At 49.8% G+C, this 17069-nt stretch overlaps 1 protein-coding gene across 1 annotated transcript in view; it reads right to left on the reverse strand.

Moving 5' to 3' along the window:
- Positions 1-2903: 2903 nt before the first annotated feature.
- NFASC (neurofascin) overlaps positions 2904-17069 on the reverse strand; it is a gene marked incomplete at both ends in the record, with an annotated part of 43274 nt that continues 29108 nt past the window's right edge. Inside the window, 6 exon segments of the mRNA XM_079546304.1 lie at positions 2904-3135; positions 8464-8533; positions 9029-9160; positions 12964-13119; positions 14369-14485; positions 16550-16768. Coding sequence (XP_079402430.1) covers positions 2904-3135; positions 8464-8533; positions 9029-9160; positions 12964-13119; positions 14369-14485; positions 16550-16768 — 926 coding nt within the window.

Here is a 17069-nt window from a genome sequence, read left to right on the forward strand (position 1 = left end):
TTGCTTTTTATCCTCAGTGAGGACGCATTTTCTGTACAAGAGGTGCTCAGAGCATCACCTGCTCCAAGAAGTCCTGCAGGGATGGGCACCCTTTGATGGGCACTGCAGGGCCCAGCCCTGGGGCTAGCACAGAGCCTCCCCACAGCCCTCTGCTTGTCCCTGGTGAAACTTCAGGGCAACTTGCAAACAAATACAGTAATTTTTTTTTTTAACTGTATCTTCCAATTTTTTTTTTTTTAGTAAATTCACACCCAGCAGCACAAGCCCACAAAAATCACACTGAGCCATTCGTTCTTGGGTCCTCATTGCCTTTGTTTCCTATTTGATCACAAGGAAGGTGCTGCTCAGACTCTGTCACTGTTTCTGTGAGGCTTTTTGGGGCTCACTGAAGCCACGTTGCACTGGACAAGCACGGAAAGGCTGCAGGGTGAACACTGCCCAGCTTCCAGCAAGATGCAGAGAGGTTAATGGCAAGACACAAACACCAGTGTTAATACAAATGGCACACAGCAGACAGGTGGCACAGCCTGCCCTGCTGCCAGGACCCATGCCTCCTGGAGGGCTGGGGATGCTGTGTGGTACCCAAGGCTTCCAGTTCCCACAGCAGAAGCTGCTTCTCTATAGCAGTGGCTGCAGGTTGCTTTCCCTCCAAGCTATGCGAACTCGTACAGACAGCTGTGGGCTCAGGAAGCAGCCAGCCCCCATAACTGAGAGCTGTGTTATGTTTGGCTTAATGAGTTTGCTTAAAACCTGAAATGCGATTGTGGGATAGGCTGGGGATGCTCTCCTTAGAGAGGCCAATGGTGAAAACAGCAGGAACGGATCTGTTGCACGAGTGCAATTACAAGGAGGGTCACAGCAGCAAACATGGCCCTGCCCTGCAAGGTGACATTGGGAAGGACCCTGGCAGATGGCTCCTGTGCTGACCTGGAGCCCCTCAGCTGTAAGGTTGGGGTTGGGGTTAAGGGCACGTCACCCGTCTGCTGTCTGCTTGCAGCCTGTTTTCTCCCATGTGCTCTGTTAATGCTGACCCGGTCCTGGCTCTCCTCTCCAAAGTGCAGGATCATTGTGCCATTAGCAGCTTCAAGAATGTGGCAGAGTACATCTGAGCAATCCCTATTAGCAGTGTTCTCGTTAGCGATACGTCTTCGTAGCAAACCAGCTGAAAGAATAATTGCGTTAATCCTATTGCATTTAATCCATTAAGCTGAACAAAACCCTCCTCCTTAGGAAAGAAACGAAAGGAAAAAAAGAAAAAATCCATCCTAACATCATTCGACGTCTGCGAAACGGTCTGAAGGAATCCGATCTCTCTCAGCGAAGGTACCTTTGGTTTCAAAAGTGCAGGAAGTGGGAGAATACACACAGCGTTGGCCGCTAAAGGCTCTACCCTCTACAGGATCCATGCGTTCCCATCTGGGAGATGTCCAGCATCCTACTCCTACTGCTCCGCTGGCTCCGAGGCCGTCGCATTGGGGAGCGAAGCGGGGTGGGGGTTTAGTGTCAGTCTGTTAAACGTCCCGGGACGTTGGAAGCTGTGTAAGGCATGTGAAGGAGCACTCCTATCCGAGACGCTTCGTTACGGCGCGTTTCCCAGGCTGAAAGTAAATTGCGTGGGGTTTTGATATGTAAAGAACAGCGGAGGTGAGTTTGGCGCTGTGGGAGCGTCTCTCAGGGCTGATTGATTGGGGGGGAAAAAGGGGGGTGGGGAGGGGAAAGGCCGCTGTGAGAAATTAGGGGTTAGCTGAGAACGCCCAACCTGGCACACAGCTGCTGCTGGGGGGGGACCTCAGTGTCCCACTGCTGTTCCTGAGGGATGCATGTCCCTGATGTGCTGGAGCAGCGTGCAGGGCAACAGTGGGGGTCCCATAACCGCTCCCAGGGGGGGTTTGTTTCAGCCTGACCGGGTGTTTGGTGGCTTTCTTTTTGTTTCTATAAGCAGTTTCTGGTCCCCTCATCCCTTGTTCGGACTGGTCCTGCTTCCACTCCCTCTTTGCTACATAAGATTTATGGAGTTGCCTTTAAAAGAAAGCAGGCATGGTCTGGGGAGGGGGACTTCCCCCAGACTTCTTACAAAGCAAAGACGAAACTAAAATGTTTTGCCTGTGCTTCCCCAGGCAAGTGATGCTGTGAGCCAGGCTCAGTGGGCAAGTGGCTCTTAGCCATACTGCAGTGCATCCCAGCAGCTCCTCATCCTCCTGGGGCTCCCGTGATTTGGGCCTGGTGGCCCTCGGGGCTCCGTCCCACAGTGTTGAAGACCCACACTTCTCAGCTTGAGATGCTGCTGGAACTTTCAGGAAGGTTTGGGAGAGGCTGTGGGCAAGGTGCTGCGTGAGGATGGACATTGCTGCAATGCAATATCGTGCCAGCGTTGCCCATGTGGAAACCACTCTCCTTTTCTTCTGTACATTTTTGATGACTCATTTCTCTGCTCAGCCATTTTCCCTCCCCAAATTCCTCTTTTTTCCCCCTGTTGTCTGGAACCTTCCTATAAATATATATATTAAAAAAAAAATAATAATAAACTCCCTCCCAAAAGAAGAGAAAGGAAACGGGGAGCTGCATACAGCACTCCTGCATCCCTTCATCCCTGCGCTTCAGCTCCGATTCTCGCTACATCTACAACTCATCCACGCCTCGGGAGTCCTTGCCATTTACTTGTTTGCTAAGGATAAGATGGCATTGGCAGCAACCTGGTCTGCCTGTTTGCTTGGATTATTTTTTTCTATTTTTTTTCCTTATTTTTTTCTTTTTTTTTCTTTTTTTTCTTTTTTTTTTGTGTGTGTGTGTGTCGTTGGTTGGTTTTCATTTGTATGTTGAGTTGGAGGCGGTGGTGGTGGCGGCTCTTGAACCCCCCAGCCACTACAAGCCCCACAGGCTGTTCGTGGTCCCATTGCGTTGCGCTATGCTAATGAATAGATAGCATTGACTGGGGATGTGGCTTCCGAGCTCTCGTTGCCTTCTGTCTCCTCCTTGTCCTTTTTCACCGTGTACTGGCCAATGAAGGAGCCGTCCTCGTTGAACTGCCCTTCCCCACCCTCTCCGTAGTCCACCAAGCTGTCGTCGCTCTCCTGCTGCTTTATCGTGCCATCCAGGGATGTCTGGCTGTTGGGCAGTGGTTTGTTGTCTTCATCACTGGTGGACAGACAGACAGAATGAGGGTTGAGCGTGGGGATCGCGAGGGATAAAAGCCAAGGGCTGGATATTCAAAGGTAAATCCAGTGTGTGACTGTGCTGAGCTGAGAGAGCAGGAGAAAGGCACTGAGTGCGGGCAGCGGGTCATGGGGTGCTTAGTAGGAACCCAAGGTTGGCATGCAGCCTCCATGAAGGAAGTCCATAGCTGGGTTTTGTGCTGCAGTTGGGATTTCTGATAGCCCAGCCCTGGTGGTTTTTGGTTTTAGAAAGCAATTTTGTAGAATCACCGAATCGCAGGATATCCCAAGCTGGCAGGGAACCATAAGGATCCCGAGTCCAACTCCAAGCTCCACACAAAACCACCCAAAAGCCATAAAGCTTGTGTGAGAGCACTGCCCCAATGCTTCCTGAGCTTTTTACGTGACACACATTGCTCAGAGCAGTCCGACTGGATGTACGTGATAAATATCCTTCCCTTGTCATTGCTCGTATCCTTTCCTTCTCCCTGCATTTTAGCCAACCTTGATGTAACCTTGGTTTAGTGAGGTTTGTTCCCAGCTTTCCTTGTGAAAGCACACATTGTTTTAGAGAGCTCCATGCAATGGGGAAAACTCAAAGCACTGCGAGGGGGCAAGTACAGGATGCCAAGTTCTGTGCAGCTCCTGAAACTCATGGGAATTTACCTTTCCAAGCTTATTTCTGAGCATCTAAGCTTGTTTGCCCAACTCTTTAGTTGCAACTCTTCTCTTTTTCACTGGAAAGATTAGGCCAGGTCACTGAAAAACAAATCGGCTGACCCACAGGAAAAAAAAAACCAATCTTTTAAAGAAACCTTTTAACAAAAAATGGGGGAAAAGCTGTTTTCCTCTCAGGAGGGCAAGGACTGGTACCTCATAAATAAAGATAGAACTGCATCGAGGACGAGAGAGTTGCTATATATAAAAATTAATTTTCATATCAGCTAGTCATTAGTTCATATTTGAGCCCACATTCAGCATGCAAATTGTGTGACACAGCTAAGGAGATCTCTTACGTACCTTGAGTGTTTTTCCTCCCTCCCACTCCTGTCTCTATTTATTTGGGTTTGGTTTAGTCCTGCACCCAGCAGGCTCGCTCCCCTGCATGGCAGTCCACTCTGTTCTTGACTTTTATTAAAATTGATAAAAAATATGGGGCTATTTCAAAGCTGTGCACGCAGAGTCATCAATCAAAGAAAAAATGATTCAGCCTATTTTTTTTCATTTGTTTGCTTTTTTGGAAAAACAACCTCCCGTAGCCTCTGGAGTTTTGAGGCCATTTTTCATTAAAGCAGCATCTCAGGATTCGCCCTTTGGGCAGGCAGCATCCACAGCACGGTGCGTGGTCCTGGAGAGGGGAACAGGGAACATTTTGCTTGGACCAGGGGGAAAAATGCTCCTTAGTGATGGGAGCGGCCAGGGAAAGCGTTGCATCTCTTTGTGCCATTTCATTAATGGCATTTCATTAATGGCATCAGCTCTCTGCAGTGGGAGAGGAATTTGGTATCCCACGGCACAGCTGGCAGCTTTGTTCCGTGTTTCCTTCCATCAGCGCTTTGTGAATTAAGCAATGATACAAAACCAACGTTCCAGGCCTTGTGTTAACTTGGCATCTCGATAAATAATCGCTTGTTAGCTTCGTAAGTGGCTCCTTTCTAGGGGGGAGAGGATTCAGTCTGCAAGCAAGACTGTTAGAAAGCCCAATTAACGTCAAGTAGAGAGTGGCAAAAACCAGATCCTTTTATCTGAAATACCCGCTCCCAAGATTTGGGCTGGGTTGGGTTGGACTTGGATCTAGAGCCAGGTTTTCCCTAAGGTGGGCTCTGCAGTGCCAAGCTCCCCGGCAGTGCATTTCTCGTGCCTGCCCTGGTTTTACCTCTCTCCAACGCTGCTCATCCTGTTAGTACATTAGGAGGGCGAAGCAGATATTCATCAGCACGCTGATGGGCTCTAACCCTGTTAACATGGATTTCTAAGGGATTTGCTGATGGGTGCATTAAAGAAGCAGAGCACCCAGCTCAAATCCGTCGAGGAAGTGCTATCCTGAGCGGCATAAATCATCGGCAAGAGGGGAGTCTGGAGCCAGGAGGAGGGCGCTGAGGGGTGATGCAGAGGATCCAGCCCTTCCGCTCACGTCTGTCGTCAGCATCCCTTGGTCCCACTACACACTGGAGACCAGTTTGGGATGAGGGTGACGTGGCTGGCGATGCCCATGGAGCATCTCCAAGCAAAATGCATCGATGGGCATATGGGGGTACTCTCGACCCCGGTGAGAGATAGAGGAGTCGTGTTTAACGTTAGGTGTTAGGTGAAGGCGGGTGTATGGGGATGGGATGGGGAGGGGAGAAACAAATTGCAAAAAGGAGTAATTAAAAAAAAAAAAAAAAAAGCTAAATGTGCTGGAGTTCTGGCAGCACGTGGTCCTACCTTTCAAGAGACCTTCATGGTCCATGTGGATAGACCAGGTGAAAAGGAGAAGAAAGAATGGGAATAAAACAGAGAGAAGCAGAAAGAGCCTGATCAGAGAGAGATATGATGAGGTATGCATTTACAGGGGCAGTGCTAAAACCAAAACAAAAAGTCACTGCATTCCTCATGGAGCTCATTGCCTCGTTATACCAAATGGAGCCGGTGGAATTGTTCAGATCTGGAGGAATCCCATCGCTGGGGAAGCTGACCCAGGAGAGCACAGCTGGCAGAAGCCAGGCTGCTTGTGTTGGGCTGATGGCCAGGCACAAGCTGCAGGGGGCAGATGCCATGCTGGGGGACAAACAACATGCTGGCCAGGGGTAAGGTGAAGGGACCGCTCAGCATCCCCTCCATCCCTCTGCTGGGCTTCCATGCTGATGTAACATCAGTGCATGGTGATGTCAACAGTTGAACCTATTCCTCTGTCCTCCCCTTGCTGGGCTGCGGGCAGCTCTGTGTCTCCTGACCTGGTTGCTGCTATCCACAGTGCACTGGGATGTGCCACCAGATCCCAACCTGAACCAGAGCTGCGTGGAGCCCAGGAGGTAAAACCACTCAACTCTCCCATCCCAGTAGCCCAGATTTCTGGTCGGTTCCCCCACGTGCAGCTTTTAAACATTTGGTATAATGAGGCACAGTCACTGGCACAGAACACTGTCCAAGGATAATGGTCTCCTGCTTTGAAAATAAGCTTCTCAGCTTAGCCTCTGCCCAGGAAAACCATTATTCTGTTAGTGGAACAGAAAGATGTGACAGTATCTCTTAATTATAGGCTGCAGAGATTTGAAAGTTGCATGCACAGGGCATTAAGGACGTGAGATATGATGAGAGCATATCAGACATGCTATGTGGAGGTAGGGAGGGAAACCAATGAAGAACTCACGTCAGCTCAGATCCTGTCCTTGCTTGAAATACTAATTGCTACCCTCCTTGAGCCTAGCATCGCAATCATTTTGAATCTTAATCAGCCAACAGCATTTCATATCAATCCTTCAAGTTCACCTTCCTTTCTGCCTCCTTGAGAGAACCTCCTACCACTTCTGTTCCTGATGGAGGGGCAGAGTTCAGGGTCTGGTTTTATTTCTCTTTGGTTGCTTTTTTTTTTTTTTCATGTCTAGTTCATGGGATGCTGATGGAAAATGCAAGAGCATCTTGGGGCTTGGTATGAAGACTGCACTCAGGCACACCATCCCCCTTCCCAGCAGCATTTAAGTACAGTATCCAGCTGTTACAGGAAGAAATCTTGTCTTGGTTTAGTAAATCCATGACTCGCAGAGCAAGGGTCACATCCATGCCAGCAACGTTGCAAAAACCTCAGCTCTATGGATAACAACCCCAAATACTCAAAGCAGGACCCTTCCAGCTCCTATGCTTCAGTCATTCCTATGTGAATAATACCTGTTCTTGTTGCTTTCGCTGCCCTTCTATTTTCTGCATGCTCATGGCAGTGGGGCTGTCAATAAGAGGCTGAGACTGAGCTAAGCAGGAGTTGCTGCATTGTGGGATGGTCAAAGTATGGAAACCAGCAGTAGATTTTCTTGATCAAACCATTATTTTCTGTACCTAATGGTTTTATCCATAGCTTGAAGGTGCTGCCCCTGCATGGTGCGAAGGGCAATAAATGGTGACTTCTTCCTGCAGTACCTATTTGGGTTCCCACTGAGGTATATTTGTATTCTCTACCATTCCTACCAGGAAAAGTGGGGAGCTTTGGTGTTCTGACATCCTTTGGAGAGAAACCTAATGTGGTTACCATGCTACAAACAGTATAAATGTGACGGTACAGAGGAATGCAGTTGTTCTGCTTTCATTTATGCATTGTGTGCAGGCAGACCTATTCATTTTGCTCCCTCTGAAGTCTTTGGTGGAACACGTGTGAGTTGTTACATCCCTCGCTGAATTGTAAGTAAATTCTTCCCATCTTGGCTACATCAATTTGTAATGCTGGGAGTGCTGGTAATGACATAGGGTTTAATTAACCCCTGTTTTGAAGTCAGGAGGAAGAACTCCCACCAGACTAATTGGGCTGTGGATCCAGCTCTGATGGAAAGGTGCATTTAAATTCTTTAGCAAAAAGCAGAGCACACAGTAGGTGCTCAGAGGGCAAACTGGGTGTACTGTAAAACATCCCTGTCATCTGTCGAGTGTGGGCGATCCAATGAGACCTGACACATTACCTGCTCCTGCTCCCTGGAGGCAGCGGGGGCACTGACATGGCTGTGAGCTGCTGATCCCCCTCTGAAACATCCTAGGAACTTTTCCAGGAGGAAAGATGGGTGCTGCTCCTTCTTGCTCAAAAGGGGCTGCTGGGAGGCGAGGAGAATCGGAGTGGTTTGAGCAGGATCAGTGCTCAGCACTCCAGGGGCTGTTTGAGAAGGGTTTCCCTGGGGACATTGGGGCAAAGCCTTGCTTTGAAGCCTGGGCAAGCGCACCTGCATGCTTTCGGAGCTGTTCTTAGCATGATTTTGGGCACTTCTTCCTCTATGAGCAGGAGAGAGGCTGAGCTATGGGGTGATGTCCCTGAAATAACCGCAGGATGCTTCAGGAATTCACTCTAGCACCTTTTTTCCATGTGTGATCTGTAAGAGCCACGTCCTGGGTCACAGCATGCCAGCTCTTCCCGGACTGACCCAGAAGCAAACCTTTGCAGCCAACTCCCTGCTTTAGGAGCTTTAGGAAACGTTTCCTTTGGCAGAGGACTTGCAGAGAGAATGAGGCAGGAGGAGAAAGGTGGGAGAAATAACTGAGGAGGCTGCGTGGCACCGTGAGGCTGCGGAGGAGGAGAGCAGTGAGGGGCTGTGATGGGGCTGATGGGGATGTGGGTCCATGCCAGGGAGCATACCTGTAGTCGAACGAGCCATCTTCTACGTTCTTGTCCTCAGGGTTCAGGTGCTCATCTTTGTTGTCACGCACTGTAAGCAAACACATCCCCAGCATCCCCGTCAGTAAGCCTGCAAGGTGAAGTGCAGCTGGGTGGACTTGCAGGCTGCTTCTCAGACTTCCTGCTGCAGTGGCACCAGGGGCACCGGCACACGATGGAAAGTGACTTTTCTTAAGTGCTTGTCTTTGCTTTGCAAAAATTTAATGAGCTTTTCTTTTTTTTTTGCTTTTCTTTTTTTTTTTTTTTTTTTTTTTCCCTGCCTGAAAAGAGCTCTTTCTGGATGTGGCTGAGCAGATTTGCAGAGCAGAGGTGGGGTCAGGCAGAGCAGCAGCATCCAGCTCCCTGCACAGCACACAGCCCTCACCCGCCCTTTAATTAACTAAAATGCTTCCCACTAATAACAGCGTTCCCACTATGGAAGAAGGAAAGTGCTTGAAATCATGAACACGTATCAGAGCAGCAGTTTGATTGCCTTTGAAGCCTGGAGATATTTACAGCACAAAGGATCACCCCGCAGTCCTCTTACCTGGGTATTTCCCTCCTCTGCTCCTCTTAATGAAGCAAACAATCAGCAGAATGAGGACCAGGAGAGCAATGGCACACATCAGCCCAATGAACCAGCCCTGGGTCGCGATGTCCACATGGTTCTTGGTGTAAGCTGGGAGGAAAATGGAGAAAGGAAAGAGCTCTAAGGGGAGATCAGGACAGCGGGGAGAAACAAATGACCAGAAGGACTCAGTCCACGCTATCTGTAGCACTGCATTTGTATTTATATATATATATGTGTGTGTGTGTGTGTTTTCTGGGTTATCAGATGCCATAGCACAGGGATCTGTGGCTATTTTAATGGTGGGTCAACTCAGCATTTTTAGCAGGAGCCACAAACAGCAAAGGGTCACAGCGTAAAGGAAAACCTAGCGGAGACTGGTGAGAAAAGGCATTGAAAGTAATGGCAAAAGAAGCTGGGTAACAGACTTGATCTTGCAAATCCTGCACTTGAAAGCAGCCCTGGAGGTCTGGGATCGAGGTGCCCAAAGATAAAGATGCAGTCCTGGCGTGCATAGCTTGGCCACTGTATGAGCAAGCAGCAAGTGCAGAGCTCTGGGAGGTCATAGAACCATAGAATGGCTTGGGCTGGGAGGACCTTAAATAGCAACAAGCTCCAACCCCCTGCCATGGGCAGGGTTACCAGTTATATCCTCAAGGAACATCCCAGCTTGCTGAGACGTGGTTTGGGAGCATTGGGATGTCGTTGTCCCACGGTCTGGTGTGACACTGAGCGAGGGGAGGCATCCTGCTCCTGCAGCCATGCCCTGCCTTGCTGCACGCAGCACCCGTGTGCGGTCAGACCGACACATCTGTCTCCTATAAATAGCACCGAGCTGCCATTCTCGGGCTCTCATTGACACACGGGTGATATTCAGCAAGACAGAGTGGAGGAGAAAATAACCTTCAGCACAGCGGGGGGCTGAGAGCAACCAGGCTGCGGAGCAGGCAGAGAGGTGTTCCTGGAGTAAGGGAGCTCTGAGCTGGATGGGATCAAATCAGGGGCTTAATAGGGGAGTGGGGGTTTGCCCGAAATGGGCAGGATGGAGCATCTTTTGTGCCAAAAAGCAATCTGAAGCAATGGGATTGCTGCTGCTGCTCTCCGGTATTGGCACTGTGGAGTTCTAGGGAGGGATGTGCTGCTGCTTCCAGACTTTGCCTGGTTTAATTAGATGAGTCAACTCCAGCCAACAAGACCTGGGAGGGAGCACACGCAACTGTCTTGTGGAGCTGCCTTGAAATAATTGGATTTAAACCCACCATCCTCTGCTCCAGGAGCAGTTACAGTGAGTGAGCCCTTGGACAGCACGCTCAGTACGCTTCCTATTATTCCTTCCAAACTCATTCTTTCCAAACTGACTTGAGATAACAGGTGCTTTCCTTAAGATGAAATCTGAGCCCCGCTGTCGGCAGATAATTGCAGACAAAGCACGACGCAAAGAAATCGCAGATAAAAGAGGAGAGAATGAGATTGACAAGAAAGTACCGTTTGTTAAAGAAACGATGTTGGATGCAGAACGTTTTTTGGTGCTGCTTTTTGGGTGGGAGGGTGCTGCCTTGGCTCTCTTTTGTTGCTTTTTTCCTTTAATACTGCCACACTCGGTATTTAAAACAACCTGAGCTGCGTAGATGGACTGTTTGTAGTCGAAAGAATGAGATTAGAACAGAGAGGAGCTGAGAATTGGATTCAATTAACTCAAGTGCTTGAGGAGGAAAGAGAAACAGAGCTCTACTGGAGAGATTTGAAATGGGAGGAGGTGGTTTTAGCAGCCCTGGTGGGGTTTGTGCAGAAAGCAGAGCTAAGGGGGAACGAAGGGCTCTTCAAAGCCTCAAGTGTGCCCAGGGGTTGAGCTCCATGCTGACCAGGGCTGAGCTGGTTGCACGGAGGGGATCCTGCATGCCACGGAGGTAAGGGTGTGATTGCCATCCTTCCCAAAAAAGCAACACGTGCCGACAAATCATAGTCACAGCAATCTTGTTTTTGGAGCAAACGAGTGACTGTCATTGCAGCATTCGGAAAGAGAAGGGTAAGCACACGGCTGTCAGAGAGAGTGTTCTGATTTGTGTTAATGTAAGGCCGACGCCAAGGGTAAATAGTGGCAAGCAGCTGTGGCATCGAACTGGTATTGATCTGAAATGCAACTGCAGTGGCTTTTTCTTTTCTTTTTTTTTTTTGTTTGGTAAAAGAAAAAGTAATTATAATCTTGTGGCAGAAAACATGTTACCCAACAGTCGTGGTTTATACGCCAGTAGGAAAGCTGACTGCATTCTGACAGCAGGCCAGCAAAATTTATGTCACGTTTGTGAAGCAATTGGGTGCGTGAAGCCCAGCTAGCTGCAGTCCTGCACAGATCCCCCTTCAGCGTTTTACATTGCTTCTTGAATTTAGAAGACAATTTGCATCAAGCTATATTTGTAGTTTAAATGCCATTTACTATTGGAAAGAGCTCTTTTGGGATATTGAGCTGTCAAGTTAAGCAGAAGAGAAGGCGTGGTGCGCGTGGACCTCTTATTTATCTGCATTCGATCTGAAGAACAGCTATTTGGCAAACATTGCAACCAACAAGCAAAATGAACAGGGCTCTCTGATCACCAGCATTCCTGCAGCATGTGATTGTCAGCGGGGGCTGAGCACCCGTCTCAGCACAATCTAGCAGTGAAAAATGGGCAGGGATGGAGCTGTGGGGACAGGGTTGGGTGCCCCCTGTGCATTGTCTCAGTAACAGCAATAGAAACCCATAAATTACTGCAGATAGCCATGCCAGCATCAACCAGCCAAGGATGTGACCTCCTGTCCTAGTGATTTCCCACCCCTTGGTGCTGGTGGTCCTCCACCCTAACATCCAAAGTGGGAGAAAAGCTGCAAGAGAAGAGAAGAGACGGGTCCGAGCTGGGGAGCAGTGATGCAGAAAGGTGTTGCATGGTATGGGTGAGGGGGCTGCAACCTGGGGGCAATTTCTGAGTCAGTCTGGGAGCAGAAACTGGGGATGCTGCACATCCTCATGGAGAGGTGTACCATGCTGCCGTGCCTGAGGCAGTATCAGCATTGGGTTGTGTTGGACACAGGGTTACCAACAGCTGCCCTCTGTCTCTGCTTAGCACACCAGGGAATTATTTGGGATGGAGCAATGCCTTGCTGGCACTTGGGCTGCGTGGAGTAAGGTGGGGAGAGCTGCTGCTGCTGCAGCCTTCCTTTGCTGGGAACGAACATTTTGCTCCTGAGCAAAGAGATGGCTTTCGTGCTTCAGCTCTCCATCACGCTGTTGGATCTCAGCAAAGTAATCTCAGTTCTCTGAAATCTCAGCCTTTACCTACTGCAGCGTGGGCTGCTCCGGCGCTGCTCACACAGCTGCTGTGCAGAGCTGAGCCCTGTGCTTGGACAGCATTGCACACAGATTCCTATGGCACAACCCACGAGCGGACACAAAGGGAAGCACGGGCGTCGTGATTTACTGACACTCATCGTGTGTCAACAGGGATGCTTTAGAAACGCATAAAGCCTGATGGAGTGCCTGTGGAAGTCAGTAAGGCTCCTTCTGGGGCATTCAGTGGGCAGTGTGGGAAGCCCATAATTAGGAAGCTCTAAAAATCACTGAGGTGATAAGCCTGGAAAATTGCTTGTGCAATTAAATGCAAAGTTGCTGGGGGAACATACCTTGCCTTTCACCGAGCTGAAGAGCCGTTGCCCGCACCATGCGTGGCTGCGGTGCCGTCCCCAACTCATGCGCAGCGCCACAAGGTGCATGCCCGTGCTCCTCACCCTGATTCAACCCCTTCCTTTTGCCCTTTGTTCAATGCAGTCAGGATGCTCGGCTGGCTCTTAAGGGCAGGGTTGTGCTCGTCCCCCTCCCACCACCACGCCGGTGCCACCCGTGGGGACGCAGTGACATGCAGTGGACACGCAGCCCCGCTCACCTGAGCTGGTGGTAAAGGTTATGTACGAATGCTCGCTGGGGCTAGACCATATGGGGAACACCCACAGCTTGTACACCATCCCCGGCGTCAGATTGGCCAGCTGCACAGAGGAGGGGGTCTGAGCTTTAACGGGGATAGATTTCTCTGTCTTGTTACCTGAGAAACAGAAACCGCACATCAAAGCCAGCCGCGGGAGGTGGCTGTGCTGGCACCGCAGGCGCTGCGTCGTGCTGGCCTGAGCCACCAAGCAGAAATAATACAGCACGGTGGTCAGGGGGCTATGAGCAGCGCCGTGATTATCCCTCAGATAGAAGGAAAACGGCGAGGTGGTTTGCTGCGTCCCTGCTTGCTGTACTTAAAAATGAAACAATGGAGAGCTGATCAGATTTCTCCCTATTCTGAAGACCTGACAGATGCTTTATCTGCCCAGCCGCAGGTCTGGGTGTTGGAGTGCTTGTAATAAAGGTCTGGGATTTGCCTGGTCCCATTCAGTTGCTGCGCTGCAGGGCTGGGTAAAGGACCAGCTCCTGTGCTCAGCGTTGTGCCTGCAGGCTAAGGATGCTTTCTATGGGCTGGATGCTGCAGCCCAGCTGGGCTGGGAGGAAATGAGTTTGGAGCTGGGATATTTGGCCTTTAGAGTTTGGACATCCAATGTTTGTATCCCCAGTTGTGGAAAATGGTTCAGAAGGGGGAAAATGGTGCCTTTCTCTGTCGCGATAACAAAGGCTGCAGAGCGAGAGCGGGCACTGATGGTGCCTCCCAAGCTGCTTTAAGTAAGCAGCAACGTCAGCTCTCAGTGTGTGAGCAGAAGTGATTCGCTGTTGATGACTGTTTGTTTAAAATGCCAATTTAAGATCGATGTGCCATACAATAAGGCTGAAATGGCTGGGAAATAAAGACAGAGATAAGCAGCGCTCGTCGCTGCCTATCTACAAGAAATCCAAACCAGCGTGTAAATGCCTGTTCTAAACGAGCACTAAAAGCAGATATATCAGCTCGAAGTTTCCACGGACAGCCTTACAATTGCAAGAGACAAAGGTATCCGATACGACAGGAGGTCAGAGGTGATTCTGCCAGCTCCAGGTTCAGCAAGTCCTGCTCCAGAGATGGATAACCCTGCCCTCCAATTTGTGTCGGTCTTATTTGTTTTCTATGAACGATTGTTTTATACGCACAAGTAGATACATTTCAAGTCTCTTTATGCCGAGACTGCATAAAGCCCAGCTCCACAGACAGCCCCCAGAAAAACAGCTGTGCTCATTGGTGGTTCATGAGTATGAATGTCTTACAACCACGAGCACACGGAATGCACAGTAATTAAGACTAGCAATTGCAGCCTCGGGAGCTGGCAGAATCTCCAGCAGCATCACCACCCTATAGATTCCCCACGCGATCTGATGCTTACTGGTGATATACTTAACCACAAAGTCAGTTCCTGCAGAGTAATTGTGGCTCCAGGTGATGTTTGCCCAGTTACTATTAGCCCAAGCTCTTATGTCCCATATGGACGATCCATTGGTGGCTGGTGAATAGGTTAGAACAGGAGTTAGTATTTAGGATTATACCGAGACGAGAGCTCACCTAGCAGCCAGGGTTGGTAAAATCCTATAAAATCATTCCTAAAATTGATGCTTCAGTCTTAACCTATGAGTGTACCTGAAGATGTAATCGTTTCCTACGAAAACCTTGACTTCCAAATGTTGGAGGAAGTTCAGTATCTCATGGCATGCTGGGTTTTAAGTCCAACTGCACTCAGTTTATCTCACAAAAATTTTGGCTTTTGTGGCAATTCTGTGTGGATTTTGGTCCGTAGGGAAATCTCCTGGCTAAACTCATGCCTAAACCAACACAGGAGATCCACGCGTGAGCGCACACAGCCGCACTGCCACAACTGGGAGCAAACGCCTTCATCTGACTGGGGCTCAGACAGCCAGTGGGGCAATGAAGTCACTCGTTTCTGATTTTGAAGCTGAGGATTGTCGACATTGCTTTGGAGAGTGGATGAACTTCTATTTCTGGTGAAGTGGAGCTAATCCACTATTTAGCATGCGTGCGTGTCCCGTCAGATGCATCACACCTCCGTTTTGCTATTAGTGCTGTTTACTTAGGGGGTGTAGCTCGAGTTTTGGGTTGATGCACAGAGGAGTGCCTTCCATTCCTGCAACAGGGACAGCTGTGAGACTTTTGGGATGGGGGTTGGAGCCCGTGTTGGAGTCTCTCTGTCTGCCCACATCAGGGTCAGGCTCTGGGCTCATGGCCCTGGGGCCATTAGGGACTCTCACTGCTCCTCTGCCTCCTTTCCTCCCATTTCCATCACCTGGTCTCAGTAAGCAGCATCTCCCATGTGCTCGCTGAATTGTGACCGTGTTCTGGTAACGATTTTGTGAACCTGCTTCAGTGCTATGGATTCATTCATAATGCTGAAGTTGCATCTTGCTATCTAGCACCAGTTTTTAAACTGGTTTTGTTAGGGCAGCGCAGATCCGTGCCCTTGTTCCCTTTGCTTGTGGCTTTGGAGATGCCCCTGGGAGGGTTGCCTGCCATGAGACAGAGCACGAATCTGTGCTCCCTCAGTCAGGATGGCAGCCTTAAGGAGCAAACTAGTGCAGAGGAGGAGATGTGCTGTGTGTTCTCAGATCTCTCTTACTGCAGAGGGCCTCTCGGATGGACCCAGGGCCTCCCAGCATGCGTTGGGTGTTGGGTTTAATGATCTTGAGCTGATTTAGGCATAAAGTGGCTAGAATTCCTTTTATCAAATTCCTTGAAGTAAACCAGTGTCAAGTTTAATATTCATTACTACAGTCTCCTTTCTTTCTTTTAAGAGTAAACAAAGAGTTCTGTAGCTTTTGCTCTTACATTTTGGAGTGCATCCTATCCAGCTACATAACTGCATTCCTTTGGCTGTGCTCCCTTGACTCATTTTTGAGCAACCCAAATACAACCATCCATCATTCGTTAACCAGAGAGCCCGTCATCGCGGTGTCTTTAGAAGCAAGGCTCAGAGGGACACCTCTCCCCATATAAAGTAGAGAATATGCCCACACCAATGCAGTTTGATCACCCTGCTCTGCTTGACTGCACAATGGCTGCGTGGTGAGCTGGGTAACACCTGGAGCACAGCTGTACCTTTAGCCACCTGCCCAGGTTCCCCGTGGGCTATGAGCAGGGTACGATGCAGGGAGCAGCACCATGAACCAAAAGACTCCTATGAGCTGTGACAGCTCTCCTCTCTAACAGCTGATGTGCTAAATTCGAAGCGACATCGTCTATAATAGCAGCAGAACCCCTTTTTAAGGACAATAAAGGTAAGATAACACTTTACAGGGTCTTCCACCTCCTTCCCAACCCTGATGCTAATTCAACATCACGACACCCCAGGCAGAGCCGTGTTACCCCTTTTGTGGGCAGCAAGACCCCCAAATCACCGCCACAACCCTGAGCCTGTACCACCTCTGGCTCCTTGTAACACCATTCCCAAAGCACGGAATGCCTTTTTCCATCCCCATTACTAATCCTCGCCCTGAGCAAGAAGTAGGAAAGGTCCCATAGGGTTAGAAGGGGTTAGAGGAAAAGGAAAGCGCAGTACCCAGCTCCTGTTTTGTGGTGGCTGCCACAGCCCTCTCTGCAGTTGTTGTAGTGCTTGCGACGGTGCTGGCAGCTGTGGTGGTTGTAGTAGTGGTGGTGGTAGGGATGGCAGTAGTAGGGATTTCAGTAGGAGGGGTTTCAGTAGTAGGGATGGCGGTGGTGGTGGCAGTGGTGGCTGCTGGAGTTAGCTCAGTTGTAGGTGGAGGCAACCAGGTGGAGGCTGGCAGAGGGAAAGGCAGACGCTGGCTGTCAAGAAGCAGTTATGGCTCCTAGGACTCTCACACACCGTTCCCAACACCGAGCAGAGGGGAAGCATCGAGCACAGCACCACGCAGACCCGCCGTCCCTTCCCCATCGCAATCAGTAGGAGCAGCACCCAGACTGAGCTCATAGGAAAAGCCCATCTGCTGCGGGCCAGGCGAACCCCCGTTCAATGAGTTTGGCAGCCCCTGCGTTATTTAGCTGCCAATCTGCCCTGCAGCTCCTTAGCTGCTTCCTTCTTGCTGCTCTGTGTACTGGGT

Source organism: Tetrao urogallus, assembly GCF_951394365.1.
Source record: "Tetrao urogallus genome assembly, chromosome: 24".
In the NCBI taxonomy this organism is placed as follows: Eukaryota; Metazoa; Chordata; class Aves; order Galliformes; family Phasianidae; genus Tetrao; species Tetrao urogallus.